Raw genomic sequence first — 24,665 nt, forward strand, 5'->3', positions numbered from 1 at the left:
AACCATCACTTTTTTCGGTTCGCTTTCGTGTGATAACTTTGTGTTGACTGCAGACTTAAATATTAGGTCCTTACATATGAAATTGGCGCTTTGTATGGGAGGAACAAAAAGTCGAATATTTTTTAATATAATATATTTAATTAATCAAAGTATGAACCATTATTTTCTATGCACTTTTGCCATCTCATAGGTAGTTCATTGATCCCTTTACTAAAAAAACCAGTCGGACGGGAATCAATAAAATCTTTGAAGGCGATTTGGACTGCCCCATCGGAGTTGAATTTTTTCCCTTGCAAGAAGTTATCCAAATTTCGAAAAAAATGGTAATCTGTTGGAGCAAGGTCCGGGGAGTACGGAGGATGTCTTAGACTTTCCAATTGAAGCTCTTCTAATTTAGTAGCCGTCTGTTGCGCAGTGTGTGGTCTAGCGTTGTCGTGAAGCAGCAGTGGCGTGGAGCGATTGACCAGCCTAGGTTGTTTAGCCGCTAGCTTATCCATCATGGTTTGCAATTGCTGACAATAGACATCAGCCGTAATAGTCTGGCCAGATTTGAGAAAACTGTAATGAACAATACCGGCACTAGTCCACCAAACGCTTACAAGTAACTTTTTTGGGGTTAATTTTCGCTTGGGGCAGGATTTGGCTGGCTGGCCAGGATCCAACCATTGCGCTGAGCGCTTCCGATTATCGTAAAGAACCCATTTTTCATCACAGGTAATGATTCGGTTTAAAATACCTTCATTATTGTGCCGGTTTAGTAATGTAACGCAACAGTCGACGCGCGTTTGCCGGTTTGCTTCAGTCAATTCGTGAGGTACCCACCTTTCAAGCTTTTTAATCTTCCCAATTTGCTTCAAGTGAATTAAAACAGTTTTATCACTAACATCGCAGCCTGTAGCTAACTCGGACGTGGCTTGCGATGGATCCGCTTCCACAATAGCCTTCAACTCTTCATTATCAACTTGAGTGTCAGGCCGTCCACGGGGCTTGTTCTGCAGATCGAAATTTCCAGAACGAAAACGTTGGAACCAAAAACGAACTGTGTTTTCTTTTGCAACACGACCGCCATACACATCATTCACCCTTCGAGTCGTTTCCGCAGCACTAGTGCCACGGCGGAACTCGTACTCGTAAATAATGCGATATTTTAAGTTTTCCATTTCGTAAAATGAGTGACGCAAACAGAAAAAAACAGAAGAAAAAAAACAAATGAATGACGGTCATCGAACCACAAATACATGAGTCTATAGCTGTACAAATTTGAATTTGGAATTCCTTACCAAAGAGGAGAAATTCCTGATTAAAGTGGCCAGTACGAAAAACACCAATTTCATATGTAAGGACCTAATATTATGCCTGAGAGGTGGTATTCTGGTCACCAATACTTTTGCCTTTTTGTGTAAGAAAAATATGGGTGAAAAATAGAAACATTTTAGGCTATCGTGCTGCTGTTTTCAATTTATACACTTTGTATAAATTAGCAGGTTGTATTACAAGTTAGCCTATAACTTGAACTAAGTGATCGCCAAGTTGTTGGCGCAAAGTTTTACCGCAAACAGTATTAAAACCGTTTCCGCAGGGTCTCGCCCCTTTTCATACATTTATTAATTTTCTTAGATATTAATATCTATTCAAAAGTTTTACAGCAATGGAGAGAAATTTCGATTAAATTTAAAATTACCTTGGAGGATACGAACATAATATGTTACTAATATGTAATTTATCTTAATATATATAAATCTCGTGTCACAATGTTTGTCCTCAATGGACTCCTAAACCACTTAACCGATTATAATAAAATTCGCACACCATGTGCAGTTCGATCCAACTTGAGAGATAGGATAGTTTAAATCTCAAATTATAGTCGCAATTTTAATTTATTGCTAATTATTATTTGTCTGTTATTATTTGACAGTCACAATTATCTGTTAACTCCAAATGATTCTAACAGATGTCGATACCTTTCGACTGGGTTGAGTAAGTAATCAATAGATGGCGCTGCTATGTACGAACGTGTCATATAAGCTTATTATCTGCGCGCGGACGGAGTCGCGGGCGACAGCTAGTACTAATATATGTTACTAATTTTCTCACTTTCTCGCTGGTAATTATAATTAATGAATTTCCTCTGCCGTAACACTGGTACAAAAATATTTTGTGGATTTGGCGGAATGAGGGGACGCATAGGAAGGAGAAATATCCTCTTTCTGTGCGTCCTCTTCTCCGTTAATTAAAGATAGGTAACGCATCTGCATGTGCGGATGTCTATGGGCAACGGTCGCCTTGCTATTGTGGCGAATCCAGGTGGCCGTATGCTCGTTTGCCACCTTATGATATAAAAAAATAAAAAAAATCCCTATTCTCTCTCTCTCTCTCTGCGCATCGTTTCCTCACTCCTGAGGGGTCGCGACCTCTCCTCTTGACCATCTCGCGAAGGGTGGTTCTCCATTCTGTGCGGTTTTCGGCGCTGTGGATGGCATTATGTATGCTGGAGTCGAGTGCGGCGCGTACTTGGTCAGTCCAGCGCATAGGGCGGCCCTATATTAGTCCCTTAGAAAAAAAGGAAATAAAGATTTGTTTTAAACAAATGTTTCACTCAAGGAAACAAAAAGGCAAATTCCTTAATTGTTGGTTTCCAAGATTAAAATCCATATATAAAACATCGTCATCCCTCTAATTATCTTTAACAAAACAGAGATAACAACATATAACTCGACAGTTCGAAAGAATGACTCTTGTTACAATTGATTAGTGTCGAGATCTTGTTAAAAATAATAGTTAGGAACCCCAAGTATCGAATTCCGACTCCGTTGCCAATTTGAAATGAGACCTGTTTATTGTATAATTCCATTTAGTCAATCAAGTCTTTTATTTATATTTAAGGAATTTGCCTCTTTTTTTAAGAGTTACCACGTGTTTTTGAAATACTTTTCAAACAGTTGTGCATCAAGGTACAATTCAGTCCCGGATTAATTAAAAACGATTTTAAAAACCCAAAATTATATTAAGCAATCTTAAAAAGAGATTACTTGGAACTTACATTGAACGATCTCTTAGAAATTGGTCTCTTAAATGTCATACTCTGACATTTTGAAGTCTGATTTATTCAAAATTATTTGTTTATATAATAACAAGGATTTTTTAAATAAACGACCGTGTTTTTAAATATTTTATAAAGCTTTTATATATAAAAATATTTTGTTATTTATTGAGCAAAGTGCTAAGCTGTCACTTGTGCTGGAAATATGATTCACATATTTTAAAGCTTATTTTTGTATACAGTTACTATTTTGAACTTTAGTCTTTATTACTATTGTAATATGAATGATATTTCAATGAGCTTAAAACATTCGAAAAATGATCAAACATTCATATTGCTAAGTGGCGAGATACGAATGGATTTAAACCTAATTGAACAACGAATGAAGACAAATGTGTTAACGAAACCTTTTAAGCGAACAAAGTATTGTTAACATTTATTTATAAAAATGATAAAAGGAAATTTCTTCTTAAAGGAGAAAAAGAATATAGAAATATACATTTTATTCATCGACACAATAAAATTAAAGATAGCCACACATAAAAACGAAAAGAATTGTTATTTTGACAATTTATTTTATTGAAAGATTTATTCAAATTTTGTTCAGAATTGAAAATTCATTTAAACGGTGGTAGACACAAGCAACAATTTCTGTTGTACGATTGTGCCGGCTCGCCCAGTAAAACACCACGACCACACTGAAGACAGACGTCAAGTGGAAGCATTTAAATATTCTATTTCTGTACATCTCCTCCTCCGTTGATTTAAGGTTGGCAACACATCTGCAATTGCGGATGTCCATGTGCAGCGGTCGCTTAGCCACTTCGGCGAAATCAGGTGGCCGCTTGCTCGGTTGCTACCTTATATAAAAAAACCATAAACTTCTCTATCAGAATATTACCCCTTCGACCAAATACTTGTGTGACACTGAGATGTCGCATGTTATCTCCAGCTTATTTCTTTTAAAATTATCTTTTTGATAATACATTTTATTACAATATACCAGATAAAAAAAACAACGGATTAATTGTTGTTGAAAAATTCTATAGTTTAATTGTTCCTTTTTTAAATAATTGTCATTCTGAAGAATATGCGATATCCGTCTGCTTTATTGACATATATATTTGTTTTTTTCTTTCAAAGGGTACGATAGAAACAAACATATTGTCAATGTTTTTATACAAGTATTTCGACAGTAACAAGGATCGAAGTTCCACATTTTATGTCCATGCTTGTACAAAGATTAATGAAGCTGGTATCAGCGATATGTCAGTGTCGAACGTCACTACGGTTTTTTTTGCCATTCGATATAAATTTATCCATTAATCCTTTGAGTGCTTTAATTTTTAATACAGCCAATGAAACGGAAATGTTGATCTTAACCCTAATCATAAAACTAGCTAGCAATAAAAACAATTGAACCGCTTTCTTCCATTTGAAATATTTATTTAAATTAAATTAAATTATTAGTGAAACTTGGAATCAAATGCTTAATCTTGAAAAGTAATTACACAAATTGGAATATATTTATTATTTAACTTATCTGTAAAACGTTAAACAAAAACATAATCAACATCTGTTCAATACAACTTTTAATGCTTTGTAAGAAACTTTCGAGTTTGAACTTAAATTCAATTAATATTTGAGACAAAGAGAAATTAATCAGCTATTATTTAATAATAATAAATTTAATATAGATTAATCTGCAGTTATTTTTTTAAAATAAATAAGTGATTATAAGTTAATAAAAACTTTTTTCGCACTTTACTAAAGTTTACCAAATTTTATTTTTCAAATCAGGCGTTATTAATATTTTGTAACAATATAAATATGTTATTATTAACATTGCGAAACAATTTATCGAAACTTAGCTGCTGCTAAAGTAATTTACATCAAAGCCTTTACAACTTGTTTTGAGTTAAATATTTAGAGAGCGAAGTAAATTTAAGTTAAATAAGAAATTGTTTTGTAGCCGAAAAGTTATATTGCGATTTCTAAGATACAGACATCGAAACTATTAAGTAAAACATGAAACAATTAATAATAACTTAAAAAAATTACTTGATTAATGACGCGTTAAAACATATTTTTCATTGCATGTCCAATAAGTTATTACGTTACTTGAGACTTTAACGCTATGAAAATCTATTTCATATAACAACTTAAAATACTTCATGAATAAAATCTTAATAACATTGTAAAACAATCGGTTAAAATATTATTCTCTTTGAAGAGTTGATTTGTTTTAAATCACAAACTAATTGCTCTTTGTGCGAGTTCGTAGCTACGTAGAGCTACGAACGAGTCATTATGTCGTAGCACTTTTCTACGTGAACTAATTGGAAAAGTCTTTCCGGTTTTATCTTACATTGAAGCAAAACGACATGATAATAGATTTGCGTAAAAGTTCTATACATTTTCTTTTATTTAATATTTTAATTTTATCCTATATGTATTTTTAAAAGAAATTAATAATAAAAATAAGTTATGAATTCAATGTGATACCAAATTCCCAATTGGTACAAAACTTTACAAATAACATTCACAAAGTTAGAAATTTGCTGTCGTATTGGGAGTAAGTTATCATCTAACTTTAAAGGTTATGAATTACTTATACCTCATACCTCATATTTCTCGCATATGTACGCGTTTTCTATAATATATACGTAATATGTTGTTGGAAAAGTAGGATAAAACTAAGTTAAGCAGTTGTTAGTAATCAAGATCCGTTGAGCCGTTCCGGAGATACCTTCAAACTAACATCCATCCATCCATTGTTAGTTTCGCATTTATAATATTAGTAAGATTACTTTTAAATGTCAAATGTTCGTTTCCATCTTGAGTATTACGACATAAAAATGATTCTACTTAGCGTATTTTTCGCGACACTGAACGACACACTCGCAATGTAAAGTTTTCGTTGTTGTTTTACTACTCATTTTATATAGATACGTGAATAAATAAATGTATTTTACATCTATAGGATCACTTGTAAACCGAATCGTTGGCGTGGCGACGGGTCGCCACGCTATACTGAGGTATACATATGTATACATATATATATTATTAATATCATTATCATTATTATAATTATCATTATTATCATTATCTGTTGATTTGGTAATCTCAGAATATACCTATACATACTCCTTTTGATAATTCTGACCTACTTGGCTTTTTATGTAGTATGTTTAAATTATTTTGAATTAGGAATGTCAGTATTATTTTCTCAAGTTTGAAGTATGTTATAATAAATTAATTCCGTTTATATTCTCAAATAAGTAAGATGTATAGTATTCAAAAATAACTGTTTAACTTTTATATACATATTTAATAATAATCTTGTATCAACTAAATTATATCCAATATGTTTGAGTTAGAATAAATATTTTCCGAATCAGTCTATAAGTGTATAATTAGTTTGAGAGTGATCCCATCATCAACATCCACCATTTCAAGAGGTTATGGGCCCAGATATTTATATTTTTTGGAGTTTTTTCCAGTTTTTTTGAGCAGGAGTGACAGTTAAAAGGAAATTTTTTTCAAAGATGGACAAGCCCATCAAACCATTATTATCAAAAGACTCTGACTACCATAGTTGGAAACAAAAAATTACTTTGAAAATAATTGCTGCGGGTTTTGAAAATATTTTAAAAAAAAATGAGGAGATTGCGACCACGACAACAAGTGAGGAATTATTATCGATAAATAAAATGGAGGCATGGGGTAAGTCGTTAATTCTAAGCTCCATAGATCCAGACCTAGAGAATTATGTGATTTTAATAGATACGACATTTTCTATGTTGGAGAAACTGGATAAGATTTTTCTAGCAAACAGAGACCTGCAGATCAGTGAACTTCTTAATGAGTTTTACACTTTTACATTTAATTCGGAGGATATATTGACGGCTATCGGGCGTATTGAGCTTTTAGTAAATAAACTGAACTCATTAAATCACAAATTATCGAATGTAGAAATAACAACGAAAATTATTTCAATATTACCAACTGAATACAAAGCGTTTAGATTAGCGTGGGACGCAACTCCATCTGATAATAAAACTATGGAGAACCTTGTCTCTAGGCTTTATAAAGAAGAGAGGTTGGAAAAAGCAAATACAGCTACTACTGTATTCAAAGCAAATGAGAGGGAGTGCTTTATTTGTAAGTCTAAGGAGCACATTGCCAAGTTCTGTCCCAAAAATAATTTCGCACAGCAATATAACTGCGCTTGTAATTGCTCTAAGAATAAAAATTTTTTTTGCTCTTTCTGTAAGAGACCTGGTCATACTGCGGATAGATGTTTTAAAAGAAATAATAGAAACAGTTATAATCATAAACCAAATAATGTGAGTATAGTTGCTGTTTTAGATTCTGGTGCTACATCACATATGTTCAAAGACAGTTCACTTTTATACAATTTGAAATCTTTAAATACACCTATAGCTTGCGCTGATAATATGACGATTAATGCAGAAGCAATTGGTAGTTGTATTACTGACACCTGTACTTTAGAAGGAGTGTTACATGTACCTAAGATTGCTAAAAATATTATTTCAGTTAGCAGCTTAACAGATAGAGATTTTAAAATAATTTTCTATAAAAATTTTGCAGTAGTAAAGAAAGAAGAGAAAAGAATACTAGTAGCGCATAGGAACAATAACGGCCTTTATATTACGAAACTAAATGCAATTTTTCCAACTCTCTCGGCGTTGATGGTGGAAAGTGAAAGTATTTGGCACAGACGATTAGCTCATTTGAGCAATGTTAGAGAAACAGCAAAGAACGTTGTAGGTTTAAACCTGTCTAGTTCCGATTTCGTATCAAAGTCCTGCGAAGTTTGTCATCAAGCTAAATTATGTAGGCTTCCTTTCAAAACTGTACGGCATTTACCTAATAGACCACTAGAAATTATTCATACTGATATTTGTGGTCCAATTGATTGTCAGACTTGGGATGGTAGGAGATATTTCGTTACGTTTCTCGATGATTTTACTCACTACGCAAGGGTCTATCTTTTACGGAATAAATCAGATACAATAGGTTGCATATTACACTTTATTCGTTGGGCTGAAAGACATTTTAATCAAAAAGTTGAAAAACTACGGTGTGATAATGGAGGTGAGTACTGCAGTAGCCAACTAATTAAGTGGTGTCAGGATAGGGGTATAATGCTGGATTACACTGTGCCATATACTCCTCAATTAAATGGTAAAGCAGAAAGACTAAATAGAACTCTAATGGAGAAAACACGAGCTCTTATGTTTGATTCTAAGATGCCTAAATTTCTTTGGGGTGAAGCTCTATTTACAGCTGTGTACCTTCTTAATAGAGTATGTACGTCTACGAAAAATAAAACGCCTTTTGAGCTATGGCATGGTAGAAAGCCGGACTTATCTAATATAAAGGTTTTTGGTTCTAAAGCATATTATAAAATAAACAGACGTATAGGTAAATTGGACAAACGTTGTGAGATGGGCTTGTTGGTCGGTTATGATGCTAATTCCTATGTAATTTGGAATCCACGCGTTAGGAAAACCTTACATTCGAGGGATGTCGTTTTTGATGAAAATCTGAATAATTATGCGGAGATTTGTAAAGATTTTGGTGGTGTATCTAATAATTATTTTTGTGCTGATTTATTTAGTAGTTTAAATATTGAAGAGGAAAATTTTTTACAAGAATTTTCTAGTGATGAAGAAGAAACAATTGAAAAAGAAACAGTTGAAGAAGAAGTAACAATTGGCGGTGTTGAAAATGAAGAGAGTACAGTAACAAATGAAGTAGTTTGTGAAGAAACAATTGAAGATGTGGGAAATGTGAATTTTGTTGATAATCTAAATGAAGAAGTTGTAGAAAATAATGGAGACTTTGATGTTTTTATGGATGCAAGTGAGGATAGAATAGAGGAGGATGTCGACGTTTTTAATGACGCTGATGAAACAAATGAAGTAGAAACGGAAGTTCTTGCAGAAAGTGTGGGTCTAAGGAGGAATCCACCCAGAAATAGGTCTTTACCTGAGAAGTATAAAGATTATGTTATGGATTTTTTGGCTGAGTGTGCACTTTTAACGTTTGAGGAAGCAGTTAACTCTAGTGAAAAGGAGAAATGGTTGAAAGCTATAGAAGAAGAGAAATTTTCTTTAGAGAAGAATGGTACATGGGAATTGGTTGATGAAAAAGAAGCTGAAGGGAGAAAACTTTTAACGAGCAAGTGGGTCTTTGCTAAGAAGTCGGATGGAAGATACAAAGCTAGATTAGTAGTCAGAGGTTTTCAACAGAAACATAAAGTGGACTATGAGGAAACCTATAGTCCTGTAGTGAATAGTGTTTCGCTTCGAATTATTTTATCGATAGCAGCTCAGAAGAATTTAAAGTTAAGACAATTTGATATCAAGACAGCATTTTTACATGGGAATCTAGAAGAGAAAATTTTTATGCAAGTTCCTAAAGGTTATGTTGTGCCGAAGGGGAAGATTTGTAGATTGAAGAAGAGTCTTTACGGTCTAAAACAAGCTCCTTTGATGTGGAATATTAGATTTACCAGTGTTCTGAAGGAAATGGGTTTCTTACAATTAAAATCTGATCATTGTATTTTCATTAAAGAATTGAATGGTGATGTTGTTTTTCTTGCTATATATGTAGATGATGGTTTACTTGCTGGTAACTCTATTGAGGAACTGGATAAAATTCTAAAAGAACTTAATAGTGAATTTGAAATGCGTGTTTGTGACAGCGTCAGTAATTATATTGGTATAGATGTTAATATTACAGATAATGGTATTAAAATAGATCAGGCTAGCTATGTAAACAAATTAATTAATAAATTAAATTTGCAAGATGTAAAGACAACGATTACGCCCTCTATATTTATTGGTGAACACCCTGTTATAAATGACGATTCTTTAATTGAGGAGTATAGGGAGGCAGTAGGTTCTTTACTGTATGTAGCTAATAAATCTCGTCCTGACGTAGCTTTTCATGTGGGCTATTGTAGTAGACACCAAAATAATCCCAATGAAAATGATAAGTCTAATATTAAATCTATTCTGAAATACATAAAAGGTACATCTGATTTGGGTATTGAGTATGTTAGGGGAGATACTAATCTTGTGGCTTTTTGTGATGCAGACTTTGCAGGAGACTTAGATACTCGGAGAAGTACCACTGGGTACTTGATTTGTTTTGGAGGAGGTCCGATTGCATGGGCATCTAGAAAACAACCTATTGTAGCGTTATCTAGTACTGAGGCCGAATATATTGCTGCTGCTGATTGCTGTAAAGAATTATTATATATACAAAATCTCTTGAAGGAGTTGCTACATGTTGTACCGCAAACAACTTTGATGGTTGATAATCAGTCTGCTATTGCTTTAATGAAGAACGGAGTTTTAAACAGGAGAAGTAAACATATTGATGTTCGTTACCACTTTCTGAAAGAGAAGCTTGATGAACGGTTATTTAAAGTTGAATACTGTCCAACGGATAAACAATTGGCTGATATATTAACAAAGAATCTAACCAACGTTAAATATTTGCAGCTTCGAAATCAGGTTTTAGTGATGTGATGGTGTAGTTAGGAAATGACTTTAGTGCTGTTATTGTTTTTGTGAAAAAAAAAAAAAAATATAAAGATATTTAGGTATTTCTTATTTTCTAAACTTTTTTAGTGTAGGTAATGTTAGTGTAAGGGGGTGTTAAAGAGATTCGCGCAGGGGAAGAGATTTTAATTGTAAGGGGAAAAGGATTTATTTTTTTGTGTTAATCAATTATTTTTGTTAGGGGAGGAGATTTTTATTATTCTGCATTTTTGCTCAGTTTTTGGATTTGTGCAAAGTCAAATATTTCATGTTCTAATATATATTAACGGAATTAAGATGGTATTTTTTCAAAAAAACTTTTACAGAATTTTTAATATCTCCTCTTCCTTTAGTGTTATTGTGTTTTTCTTGTGTTTTAAGAGTTTGTGGTTTTGTTGAGAGAATGTATTATTGTTTTTTTTTATTATTGGTGTTTTGTTGATAACTTTAAATATTTGGGTTTTCTGTACTTGTCTGTTGTTATGATGTATATTCTGAGATTAAGGGGGTGTGTTGATTTGGTAATCTCAGAATATACCTATACATACTCCTTTTGATAATTCTGACCTACTTGGCTTTTTATGTAGTATGTTTAAATTATTTTGAATTAGGAATGTCAGTATTATTTTCTCAAGTTTGAAGTATGTTATAATAAATTAATTCCGTTTATATTCTCAAATAAGTAAGATGTATAGTATTCAAAAATAACTGTTTAACTTTTATATACATATTTAATAATAATCTTGTATCAACTAAATTATATCCAATATGTTTGAGTTAGAATAAATATTTTCCGAATCAGTCTATAAGTGTATAATTAGTTTGAGAGTGATCCCATCATCAACATCCACCATTTCAAGATTATCATCATTATCATTAATATCATTATTTTAATTATTATCATTATCGTTATTATCATAATTATCATTATTGTCATTGTCATTATCATTATTATTATTATTTGTTTATTTATTTATTTAATATTTTATGCATATTACTTGTACACACACGATGTTTCACATCTGCCAGGCGTCCCATGACGGCTCACAATTTTTTTTATTATTAAAGAACTAGTTGATATATTAACTGTAAGTACACTCACCATAAAAACTAATTTGTACAATATTGAAAACACAATCTTTTTAACTGTTACTACTCAGAGTGTCGATACAAAAATTGTTTTAAAGAAAATTCTATAAGCTTTCTTTTAATGTATAATTTCTTATATATTTCTAAGGATTTCATCATAATTATCAGCCCGAGTTCTAACATTTTAATTATGGAAAGAGCTAAAGAAAAAAGTAAGCAAAGATTACTTTTATAATTGAAATTTTATGAGCAAAAACGTTAAAAGACGAAACGAAATTAAAAGTTATTATTTTAAGCTAGTAATAAGTCTAAACTTAAATTAGATCTTAAATTCTAAAGGTTCTAATTAAAGAGATTTGAATTTAAGTGAGTTTGGCGTGCTCGGCCTAGCCACCTTTACAAAGGCTTTGAATCGTTAGAAGTTTTAATCTACTCCTTTGTTGTTTGATAGTTTGACTTTATTAGAATGACTCTATTTGTAGTCTACCTTACAGTGAAATTCCATTCCATTACCACATGTGTTAAAACATATTATTGTGACTGTTTTTTCAAAGATAATTATTGAAATTAGGTTAATAACATTCCTACAACAGTATAAATTGAAAGCAACATACAGTTGTAAAAACAATTTAAAATTAAAAAGCATTAATCAAACGCTATTTGAAGCACGTAAAGTGTTAAGAAACGTTTACAACAAATTGGGACTGGATCAGAAACCAATTTGCCGCTGGTCGTAAAGAGATCCCGAGGGAGCGTGGTCGGGGGAATGTAATTAGTTCCCAGCTGACTAGGTATAGCGACTGTATAGTCCGTACATACACGCTTCCCTAAAGTAATTGCTTACAAATAAAAAAAAAACGCTCAAGGTGAATTCAATGTCATTCATAGTAACTCACCAATGTCACATCTGTACAAAAATCTTTGTTCTTTCACAGTTTGTACAGTTAATTCGGCAGATTAACAGTAAGGAAAATATATTCCAACTAATCTAATATATAAAATTCTCGTGTCACAGTTTTCGTTGCCATACTCCTCCGAAACGGCTTGACCGATTCTCATGAAATTTTGTGAGCATATTCAGTAGGTCTGAGAATCGGCCAACATCTATTTTTCATTTTTTTCTTTTTTTTTTTTTACTGCGCGCGGACGGAGTCGCGGGCGACAGCTAGTAAATTGTGTATAGTTTAAATATATGGTGCGTTAAGTTAGCAACAAGTGGTTACTTGATGTTAATTTCAACTTTATCTTATGTAATCTTTGTTTTATAAAAGTTATTTCACAGGAAGCAATGTGACCTATCTAATTAAATAAAATACATTCGAGCATATTACATCTACAGAGTAGGGGACAGCAGTTTGTGTAATTAGAAATTTTCCCATTACCCGCTCCCCCCGCCTTTCTATTTTCCGCTCGTCTCTAACAACGGACCGATCTAAATGCGGAGCGTGAAAGGACCTAATTGCTGAAAGATATAAAGCTCCATTCTTTTCTAATATTTTTTTTAATCCGATTAAATTTTAACCTATATTAATAGCATTTTTACATATCTAATTGCTGTTTATCTAAAGTAATTGAAAAGTCTTAATATCCTTAAAATAAGTAGCATTGATGTAAAAAATACAGACAAAAATTGTGTACTTTGACTACAAAACTACACACACTTTTTAGAAGTGGGTTCTAACAAATGACAAAACAACAAATTATTTTACCCTTTATGATATTAGGTAAAGTTCCAAGTTACTTTTCTAATTTCAACACATAAATATCTCACGAATGGCGTAGCTCCATTATATTTGATATTTTGTAAGGAGACAGGTTAGCGTAATGGATAGCTTCCCACGAGGAAGGTATTTACGGATTTGTTTGGAGTCAGTTATATACTGGTTATATTGTAAAGGTGTGATATATCAAACTTAAGGTGAAAGGTAATTTATATTGCTGTATCTTTCTAGAATTATAAAGCTCGGTAAAATGTTATTAAATATATTAAGCGTCAAAACTTGGTAGTATACTTTTAAAATTTATAATTTCTCCTAACGTAAAAATTCTATACGTATAAAACAAAAATAGTTTTATAGCAAATTTTAATAGCTTTTTTTTACCCATGTTAATATAAAAATATCAAGTTTTTTTTTATAAACAGATGTGGAAATGATTACTGTGCTACTGTGATACTCTGTCCTCAGCAGTATTTCCAAACAGTTACGACTTAGGAGCCTGGGTGTTGCGGATGTCAATTAATGTTAGGCGATTCGCTGCTCGTTGGTCCCCTTATCCTTAATAAAAATTATATATTTATAAAAAAAGTTATGAAGGCAATTTGAGGTGTATTTTTAATCTAAATTATATTTGAAGCCAACAAAATTGATCTATTTGAAGACGTCCATTAACTTTATTAATTACGACAGAAAACCTTTACGTCTTAAGTGTAATTAAGTCTTTGCTCAATTATACGTAAGGGACTACGGTCGTTTTACCAACAAAATTTATTATTTCTTCTGACTTAGTTTTCTCTCTACGAAAATTTAGATTACAAATAACAAATAATTCAGGTTTCCAAACGACATAATATTTTTAATATATAGTAAGTTTCCGAATTAAATGAAAATGACAAGTTTTATGTATTATTTTATTCATAAAAATACCACTGCTAAATATGAAAGAAATTTTATTCACTTGAAGTTATCTAACATACAATCTGACGGCATTTGAGATTTGTACAAAAATAGTTTTCTTAAAAGCTTTACAAAAAGTTTTCTTTATTTCCTGCGCTCCGAGCGAATATGTACAGTATACAGGAAACGTATTGAAAACTTCAAAGAGGAAAAATATACTCGTGATTGCTTCGTGCAAAATGCAATAACCTTCTGAAGTCCATAATCTTTGTATACATATGTACGACTATGTATGTAAATTCAATTTCTGCAATTCACTTACACAAACAATATTGATGCTTTTTTGCACGTAGGCTGTTAGGGTTTTTTTTTCTGTTGATAAAATAGGTCTACACGCCTAAGAGAGATTTCCACAGTGCTCCCTTTTTTACCATAGCTTTAAGGAGGTTTACTGGATTACGTAAGACTGTGTAATTCGCAGACATGCGGCACCCTTTCTGTCCAGCGCTGTGGACGGTCGCCAAACAGCGCCCTACACGAACACCGGCACTGACCTTAACTCGCGATTCAAACAAGATGACAAGGAACTTATTTTTTTTTTTCAAATTATTATATGTAAACATTGACAGCGTGTAAAATTCAATGTTGACTTGAAAGTATGTGTTTGATCTTGTGTTAATTCGCTACTTAAAATGTGTCACACAATTTTCGGTTTCTAATCTTTGCCGATATAAAATAACAAAAAATAAATATCAGGCAATATTGAATAAGGAAAGTTTAATTTCATTGTTTTTGTGAGCAGTCAAAAGTCGTATTTACATCAATCACATAAAATTGAATGGAGGCAAAGAAAATTTCTTTCATTTATATCGCTCTTTGAAGTTCGTTTATATTCTTTGAAAGGGAATTTCTTCTATAATCTAAGTATTTGCCTCTGGTTCTCACAGCTTAAATTATTCAGAAGTGTTTCCTTGCGGTGTTTATTTTCTTCGACGTTGATTGCTAAAGAATCCTTCCATACCTTCCTCATAACCTTTATATCCTTTGTGTCGATTAAATCATAGTCCTTTATAAGAAGAAATACTAGTCTATTTCGTTAGTATGCTCATCAGTTAGTAGTCTATTATACATAGTTCGCACGGCGGGAAGTCGTTGGATGCGGAAGGCGGAGGACCCCGTATTATGGAAGGCATTGGAAAAGTCCTATGCCCAGCAGTGGGCAGATGAAGGCTGTTGATGATGATGATGATGATGATAGCTCACATTTTGTTCCGTTTCATGTTACGAGTTTATTTGTAATTTATGGCGTACGTTGAAAACTATGAAAGAAAAAAATGCTTCAAAATGAAATAGCAAACTCTTTCATTGTAACATTGTATTCTATATTTTTACGGAAGAAATAATTAGCTGTTCATTGAAATTTCTGTTAAATTATCTGCAACAGCATTTATATAATACTGCATACAAAATGTGCCGTGTTACAAATTCATTATACATACAGATTGGTCGTAACGTCACTGGAACCGTTAATAATGAATTATTCAATTAATTCTGCATCGACACGACGCGAAGCTAGCGTCAGAGTGGAGTATGGAATCTATAATGATGTCGATCCTTTGTCCATATATTTACTGTTTAATAATTTTATTAATATAATGCTAGTACTACTCATGGAAACAGATCGAAAAGAAGCAATAAAATATACTTAAATAGGATTGAATAAGCACCATCATCGAGCACTCTAATAATATAGCCTAACTACTAAGTCCTTTAAGAGAGACTTACTGTGAGAAATCTACTGTTTAGGTGACATTTAAGTTATTAGTGTGGCACAAAGCTAGTCAAAAGAGCTGTATTAATTTCAAAAGCAAAATTATTATAAAAGATGGAAGCGAAAAATGTGCTGTCCTTTTTCTAATTGAACTTGAAGGATCTGCAGAAATGTAAAGCTTCAATGAAACCGCAAAAATTGTCGACGTCGCCCGATCCCGATCGCCTCTCGAAACCTTTTCTACTTATGAAAATGAAAATTGAAATATATTTGAAAAGGCAAGTTTAATGCTATTTTATATGTAAGATTTTTATGTTCAGAGATTAATCTCTCAAGAGAATCTCTCAATGAGAAGTTAGAGATGTCTAAACATTTTTTTCATTTATCTATAATTTTGATTTTTTTACTGAATATTACACTACAGTTAAGTCTTTGATATCAACATTTAAAGCCACTTTACAATTATTTTTATTTCTGAAAATCTTTACTAATCTCATAAGGTCTTAAGTAATCTAAATTATCATTTTATCTGAGAGTTTCTTACAACGTATTTCGTTTGATACAAGAATAGTATTTTAATTCAATCTTGGCTTAATGTAGCGTAACCTTTTCAATATCCCCGTATGATAGCAATCTACGAAAATGGACTGGAAATGTTACCTCTTTTGAATTGAACAGATGTGCTCAACGATCATTGAGAGCTTGCTCCACACTTTTATCGACGCAATTTTACAAGTGAATGGACCTGTGTTTGTTATATTTTATAAAACGCTTAAGTATGAGTAGATTCTTAGTAAACGTTTTGTTTTTTTTAAACTAGTGAAGGTGGCAAATAAAAAAAATTAACCACGTTTAATCTCAGATATTTCTTTTTTTTTTTTGTTTTAATGTAAAATGTTTGCGTAGATTCAATTTCCATTGAGTGTAAATAAAATATAACTTTCTTATGATGCTGTGAAATAACTTGCATTTCACATGACTGGCTGTTAATATGAAACCTTTCATGAGGTCCTATGCTATGAGGTTAAAAAAAGAAGGAATTTAATTTTACATTATTTTTAAATAAAAAACAATAATTAAATATGAAATATCAAAACATATTTATTATATAAAAATCAATAAATTATTTCAAACTTTTGTCCATTGAAATACAAATATCTAGGAGCAGTCTTTGTATCATTGTTAATATAACATTAGTCGTAACAAACTAAGCGGATGTGCTTCCCTTAGCGGCCTCTTTAAGACGATTGTTCTCTTCTACCAATGCCTTAACTCTCTGCTCGTATTTCTCTCGTAACTCCTGAAATAAAAATCATTTAAGTGCCATAAACGCGGCTGACTTTATTTATAACACTCCGCAGAAGAATAGGAATCAGATGACATTTAACAAATCAAGATCGAGAAATCCATTTCTGCTACAAGAGATAACAAAGGAACAAAGATTCGTAATTATATATTTTTAAATTCGAACATAATTACGCTAAAGGTAATTCTCCTCATCTGTCTTCCTCTTCTGTCCCCTTCCTCTCTCCTGACACCTTCAATGGTGGTAGACGCCAGCTACAATATTATCTGTTGCACGAATCACAGATAAAACACGTGTCAAGTGGAAGCAATTCCGCGTACAGTCTGATAAGTGTACGTGTTAAGTTTTAAGGAGACCTAGTTTTAATTCCTTTCCCTTCTCACTTTTTCTTATAAGCAAAAAAATGGGAAGTTGATCGAGGAGGGACATAATCCTCCGTTAATTAAATGTAGACTAGAAACTTTCCCTTTCCTATCCTCTTTCCCTCTCCCGTTCTGCTGCAGCTGGTATAAAATATCCTTACTTTGAAGATGGCGAGCTGCGTCTCGTACTCCTTGCGCAGGTCATCGTTGATGGTGGAGGATGTCTGAGCGCGCTGCAGCACCAGCGAGTACCTCTCCTTCTCCGCCTTGAAGCGCGCCTCCATCGCCTGGAAACGCTCCTGACATCCGCAACACACTTGTTATTATTTACGTTTGTGACCGAAAAAAGACGCATATGAAGTTGAGGTCCACGACTTTTCTGAAAATTAAATTACTATCACACTCAGACCTTTTGAATAATAACTAATGGAGACCCTTAGTATAGATTTAGAATCGGAAATCAACACCGATATATTATTTAAGAAACCTAGTCATAGTCTCAGAAATTCATTTTTAATTTAAAATATAGAAGTGTCTGAGAAATTTCTATATAAATAATAATTTTCTTAGTGCTTCACCTCCATGGCCTTGACCTCCGAGTTCCTAATGTCGAGCAAATCCTTGGTGATGACGTTGATGTCCTTCAGCGACTGCACCTGAGTGCTCAGCGCCTCGATCTGCAGCTCCTGGTTCTTCACCATCTTCGTCTTGTCGAATATCATGCCGCGCGCCTTGCTCAGCAACTACTCTCGACACCACAAATACATCAAATCAGGAGACAAACACCACTTTGAATGCATCAAAAAACATTAGAGAAGAATTGCATTTTCTTTCCTTCGATTCTTCTTCTCTTTGTCTTTCGGTGATTTACGTTACCTCTTCATGTTGCTGTTTAATCTTCTCGATCATCTCCTGGTTCTTGCCGCCGGGTTTGGCGAGCGCCGCCTGCAGCTCCGTCTCCAGGTTCTTCACTCGCGCTTTCAGCAGGTCAATTTCCTCTTCACGGACCTATAGAAAAAATTATTAATGCAAATCTATATTTTTTGTGTTTTTAATTAATTACTGCTTTAACAACCTTCAGTTCGAGTCGCAGGCCATCCTCGCTTCTTGCGGTCTTTACTTTCTCCAACTCTTCGATTTTTTTCAAGAGTTCCGTTTCGCGTTGTTGCCAATCGTTCTGTAAAAAGATAAACAACATATTACTTTGTCAATATTAACTAATGCCTACCTGATAAAACTTTAAACTTACTGATGGTTTAGGAACCCCACTGCTCTCTTCTAACTGGATTGTTTCTTCAGTCGCAGGTTTGACATCTATATTTTCTTTCGGAGCTTCGTCACTGGAATTAGGCTAAAAATCATAGTCCAATTTTAAGAACATTTCGTTTTAATTTTGTCTAACAGTGTGGTTGTATTTAAATACTAATTAATTCCTTAAATAATATGTACGATCTCTAGCACTGAATTGATTAAATTTAAGCGATGTTGGTTCGCAAGGTCTGTAAAATCGTGTACACAACTAACCATAGCTTTGGTTTCTTGTAAATTGTCTTGTACTACTTTATTGTCTATTGTTGGTTCATCACCTGCTCCAGATTCTGGACTTTGTGCCACTTCGGCCTGAAATATAAAAATACGATAATTAACTTGGCAGTTAGGAAAAATATATAAAAAAAATAATTTAGCACATTTAATCTCGTAGCATTTTTACAAATTGTTGCTTGTGGTAAAGGAAAATTTAATTGTTTATCATTATATACGAACATTATTTACTAAAAATCATCAATAAATCGTACGAAGACGAAATAACCCTTCAAATTTGAAATAAGTAATGCGTTAATAATTCAATCATTTGTATTTCTTCTAGAATATTTAGGTCCTGAGTTCATTAAGTCCCAGCTTTCATTATTTAAAAGATATGTGCGGTAAACAAAAACTATTCTGTAAAAGACAGACCCTCATCCATAGTGATCTAGGATCAAATACTTGATAATTAATCCTAGAAAGTGATCTCATTATTACGCTGTCGTCAAAGAGTATAGAGAATAAACAAGGCTTTCGTTCTATTTTAAACACAAAATTATCGTTGCCAGGCTAAGACATCAGGTTTCAAAAGATGACATTTGACAATTCTCAACTTGATATATATATTTTTTTTTTTTAAATAAAGTGCTAATTAGCAAACTCTTCACTTTAATAGGATTGTGATTTTACTTTTTAGAAATTCGAAAGTTTACTTACTAGTTTCATGTCTTGGATATTTTCGTTTGCTCCGTTTATAGGCGCATTTTGAGTTTCAGTTTGAGCTTGATCTGCCTGAAAACGTGTGTCTATGTTTCAAAATGTATTAAAACTACGATTCAGATACGATTGCAATTCATTTTGCAATTACGCAGATGTTAAGGGGTCGTCAATAAAGGAGTTTTCACAACATAGAAACGGATTAAGATACTAAAAGTATGCATGTCAACTTATTGAAATAATATAAATGTGATTTAAGTTTTTATTAAAAAAAATAATCTGCATTATATTGTTTTTAATCATTTTGAGTGCTTCAATTACACGTGGCCTAAATCTGAATGATGACATGACAAAAATTGTGCTCCAATTCAATGTGTAAAGTTAAATTGATCTCTTTATTTAAACTTTCAGTATTAACATTTCGCGCACCGTACTCACCATTATATATTATATCAAAATACAAAATACAAATCTACACGGAAGAACAATATTCACTAATTTATTTCCGAGCGCAAAGAAAAGCACAAATCACTCTTAAAACTTGAACATCAGCTATTTCTGGATTGTGGATGAGATGGGACCAAAATAGAAAACTGTACAGCGACGTGAAATTCCAAACTTCCCGCTTTCCGATAAATTTGCAATGGCACGAATATTCGTTTAAGAATTAAAATCAAATAAATTTTTGAGAAAATTTGGAAAAAAGTATTTGAAATAGAGGAAATGTAGAAAGCGATGCTTTGACTTAATTTTATTATGTATATACCTATTGAAACTATTGGTGAAGTGCATATACACTTTTATTCATATTCAAACATATATGTACACACTAGATTTAATTTCTAAGAGAGACCTCAATTTTTTGTGTTATAGTTTTTAGTAAACGATTTTGTAAATTTTGTAAAAACATTTTACATTCAAAAATACCACAGTTGTTAATGGTAAACCAGAAATTCATCTATGGTTCTCTATGCAGAAATTAGAGACGTTGACATTGACATTTTGTCAAATTAATATTAAAAAAACATTGTTAAATTTGTAACACACAAACACTCACCAGTTTCAACATATACAAGTATGATGGTATATATGATTATTTAAACGTATTTTAATTCAATTGGAATTTATGAAATGTCTTTTATATTTACAGTACCACAATGACGTCAGAAAAAAATGTACAAATCGGGCAGGCGCGGGAAGCATTTCAAATGTTAAATCAAATATCGCAACTTCTGAACACAGGACTCGATCAAGAAACTCTTACAATTTGCATCAGACTTTGTGAACTTGGAGTGGACCCGGAATCGTTAGCCTATGTTATTAAAGAAATAAGAAAAGTGGGGGAAAGAGAAACACACAACAAAGTGGTTAATACTCAATTGTAGGAATTGTGTGTTTAGAACACAATCTGGTAATCTCAGTAGACTAAAAAAAAGTATGGCGACGCTGCACCAACTAAATAGAGGAAGTTTTAAATAATTACTGTGGGTTTCTCAAAACAAAATCTCCATTTAAAACATATTGATGACAATATATTTGTACAAGAGATTTTGGTCTCGAAAAACAATGAACTGAGTTAACTGCTTATTTTATTTGTCAAAACTAATCATGTCTGTTATTTCACACTTTTGTTTCGTAAAGTTTGCAACAAGATCTATTCATGTTATCTTTAATTAGGTCATAAAACTAAAAATAGGGTATTAAGTTAAATAAAACACTTATATAAAACCATTTTTTATTTCTAATTAAAACAAATATTACAAATATGGCATATTGCATGCAATTTATATGTTTTATAGCATAACTGAGATGTTACGTGATGAAAATTGGAAGATGGAGTAAATAAATCTTCACAACTATAATCAACGTAAATCTCTTATGTATAAAGCATACATGATTAACAATATGGGAAACAAATAAATATGTTAAATCATTTACTTGCAATATGCCATAGACACTTTGTGATAACTATTCAAATTTTTACCATAAATAATTATGATAAAATTGAATATTCATTCATTGAGTGAGCATAGTTAATCAGCGGGCAACTGATAATATCACAGAAAATAATTCTTCACTCAAATACAAAATGGACAAACATTTCTAACAAAATAATCTTATTTCACATCTGAATAACAATTATATTCAAAACCACAAAATAAATTCAACTATACTTAGTTTTACAATTTATAATAAAAATAAAGCAAAGTAGAATGAAAAATTGTATAACCAAATACCATTCACCAGTTAGATACTATAAAGAGAAAGTAATATTGAGAAAACATTTGCTAAAAACAACAAATCTTTTGGTATCCTTTACCTTTACTTATTCAAATGTTTAGTTTATATTTTAAAATAAATAATCAATAATTTTCTTGAGCTTATATTGTTTACCCATTTTGAACTTCCATTGTACATTTTAATCAAATTTAAAACTAAACAAATATTTTCCTTATTGGAAGGATTGGCTCTGCCCTTGACTCTGTCCTAATATTGATGGATCTTCGAAGATAGGCTGCTGTGGTTTGAATTGCTCAGCAGACAGTCTAGTGAACATTATGCCGATACCTTCAATCAATGCTAGTAGGATACCACCTACTAAAGCACTGCCAGCCATGGCAGGTACACCTGAAAAATTTTGATGTTTAAGTCTGTATCTCTTTTCAATCCGCTACCTAAATTGATTAGAGGCAAATATCAAATTCAATAAATCGCGGCCATTGCATATATCTATTTTTTGTTATTTTGTACAAATTTTCTGATAAAGTACTTTTGTGAAATTTACATTGATTGCTTAAGTTTGGGAACAAAACCTTACCATTTCTAGCAGCTAGGATGCCTCCAGTCAGTGCTCCACTCATTATAGAGTTCCAAGGATCCTCCTTTTGTCGTAAATATACAAGAGAGCAATCTATTGTGGAGAACATGCCACCCCATACTGCAAAGTTACCAGCTACTATTGGTGATCGTTCTTTAATTGCAGCTAAGCTTCCAAGCTAAAAAGCAACGTTAACAATTTAATATATGTCTAATTAAACTGATTAGACGTATTTTTTTGATGCATACATTGTACATACCATTTTTCTGTTGAAACCAACTGGAGCATTTCTAAAACCTTTAATGGAGTGAAATATGCCACCTCCAATAGCTCCCATAATGAAAGCACCACCGGAATCATCTAATATACGCCAAGGGCAAGGTTCTCTTGAATATTCATCCATTATTTATAGGTTACCTTCTGTAAACTATTAGATAAGTATAACCTCTGAATAAAAGTAAAATAAAAAAATATTGTTAGAAAATGGAATTGTTACGTTACCGTACCTAACTTATTATTGGTTTTATTTCTATAAATTATTTTATAATTGTCAAATTTCTAATAATTTCACACCATTATTTAATTCTGGACACTCGTTTTTTGCTGGTTACAATTCCAAAGAGCAAAGAGTAAAATGGAGGTGAGTTAGAATAAAAGCAAAAATATAGAAAGAACTCGTTTTACAGATTAAAAATGAAAAGATATTTGAGTTCGATTTCAGTTCAAATTAGATTTGGCACAAGTCTAAACATCTATTTCTAGTACTTAGGAATACTTATTTTCTTCGTCACAGCTAGAACTCAAACTTGTTTTATTTATGTTTATGCTTTAAGAAAATACCATAGACGTTTCTTTCCTATTTGCTCTTATCTGTTATCACTCTCACTGTCATTTTTATTGAAACGAAACGAAGCGAAGTACTGTGAAAGAAGTATATAAATATTAGATTTTTTTGTTTGTATTAGTGTTATTATTTATGTATCCAAAAGAAAATTTCGAGTAAAATGACAATCCACAATCTTTATATTTTTGATCGTTATGGTACTTTACTGTATTATGGGGAATGGAATAGATCCAAGCAATCTGGTATGTCGCGGGAAGAGGTAAGCAATAAGTTTAACTTTATGTTTTTGTTATTAAAAGGATGGCAAATTATGTAAAAAATACTGTTATTGAACATTTGCTACCATCTGACTCGAATTATTTCATTTGACTCAAAGTTTTATTTTTAACTAACAAAAAAGGTGCTTAATAGTTTGTATGTTTTCTTTTTCTTTCAGGAAGGAAAACTCATGTACGGAATGTTATTTTCGATCAAGTCATTTGTCAGTAAAATATCGCCCTTAGATCCCAAAGATGGATTCCTAAACTACAAAACATCAAAGTATACCCTGCACTGTTTAGAAACACCTTCTGGACTTAAGTTTATAATGAACACTGATAACCAAGCTCAAGGTGTTAGGGATCTATTAAAGAAGATTTATGGAGAGATTTATGTCAAATATGCTGTAAGAAATCCACTCTGTGGTATCGGAGAACCAATTAATAGTGAATTATTTAAGAGCAAATTGGATTCATTTATTAAACAGACTCCTATACATGCTGTTAGGGCTTCATAATAAAAATTTAATTTATGAATCATGAATTAAATTTTGCCAGCATTTCCAGACAGTTGTAGATGGGTCTATATAATTGGCATCAAGTCTACCTTTATGTTATGTATTAAGGAATGTATAAGCTATGTCATACCACCAATAGTGCATATCTTATCAGACCAGAATATCCAAGTGTACGGGAATAGATCAAGATCAACATTTGCGAGAAATGGGGCAATTCATAATCT

The 24,665-nt window shown here is 32.2% G+C and overlaps 4 protein-coding genes across 5 annotated transcripts; 2 read left to right on the top strand and 2 right to left on the bottom strand.

Annotated features, from left to right (window-relative positions):
* Nucleotides 1-6,590: 6,590 nt before the first annotated feature.
* On the top strand, nucleotides 6,591-7,920 carry LOC123721248. The gene is made up of 2 exons (XM_045679413.1): nucleotides 6,591-7,569; nucleotides 7,655-7,920. The coding sequence occupies exons 1-2, from the start codon at nucleotides 6,754-6,756 to the stop codon at nucleotides 7,655-7,657; spliced, it is 819 nt and encodes a 272-aa protein (XP_045535369.1). The 5' UTR covers nucleotides 6,591-6,753; the 3' UTR covers nucleotides 7,658-7,920.
* Nucleotides 7,921-17,236: 9,316 nt separating this feature from the next.
* Nucleotides 17,237-20,669, bottom strand: LOC106711713 (periplakin). Its single transcript, XM_014504097.2, has 9 exons — nucleotides 20,443-20,669; nucleotides 20,005-20,079; nucleotides 19,288-19,383; nucleotides 19,013-19,114; nucleotides 18,839-18,940; nucleotides 18,640-18,771; nucleotides 18,342-18,506; nucleotides 17,925-18,062; nucleotides 17,237-17,395 (listed from the first exon to the last, which is right to left on the bottom strand). The coding sequence occupies exons 1-9, from the start codon at nucleotides 20,443-20,445 to the stop codon at nucleotides 17,303-17,305; spliced, it is 906 nt and encodes a 301-aa protein (XP_014359583.2). The 5' UTR covers nucleotides 20,446-20,669; the 3' UTR covers nucleotides 17,237-17,302.
* Nucleotides 20,670-22,323: 1,654 nt separating this feature from the next.
* Nucleotides 22,324-23,459, bottom strand: LOC106711716 (mitochondrial import inner membrane translocase subunit Tim17-B). Of its 2 annotated transcripts, none has more exons than XM_014504100.2 (4): nucleotides 23,329-23,459; nucleotides 23,082-23,242; nucleotides 22,823-23,000; nucleotides 22,324-22,632 (listed from the first exon to the last, which is right to left on the bottom strand). In XM_014504100.2, exons 2-4 carry the CDS (start codon nucleotides 23,223-23,225, stop codon nucleotides 22,457-22,459), a joined length of 498 nt encoding a protein of 165 aa, XP_014359586.2. In that variant the 5' UTR covers nucleotides 23,226-23,242; nucleotides 23,329-23,459; the 3' UTR covers nucleotides 22,324-22,456. The 2 variants fall into 2 exon arrangements, with proteins under 2 accessions (XP_014359586.2, XP_014359585.2); XM_014504099.2 differs by having other exon boundaries at nucleotides 22,325-22,632; nucleotides 23,082-23,249.
* Nucleotides 23,460-23,719: 260 nt separating this feature from the next.
* On the top strand, nucleotides 23,720-24,656 carry LOC106711719 (trafficking protein particle complex subunit 1). The gene is made up of 2 exons (XM_014504105.2): nucleotides 23,720-23,925; nucleotides 24,103-24,656. The coding sequence occupies exons 1-2, from the start codon at nucleotides 23,827-23,829 to the stop codon at nucleotides 24,439-24,441; spliced, it is 438 nt and encodes a 145-aa protein (XP_014359591.1). The 5' UTR covers nucleotides 23,720-23,826; the 3' UTR covers nucleotides 24,442-24,656.
* The last annotated feature ends 9 nt before the right edge of the window (nucleotides 24,657-24,665 follow it).

Source organism: Papilio machaon, chromosome 9 (genome assembly GCF_912999745.1).
Source record: "Papilio machaon chromosome 9, ilPapMach1.1, whole genome shotgun sequence".
Lineage (NCBI taxonomy): Eukaryota > Metazoa > Arthropoda > Insecta > Lepidoptera > Papilionidae > Papilio > Papilio machaon.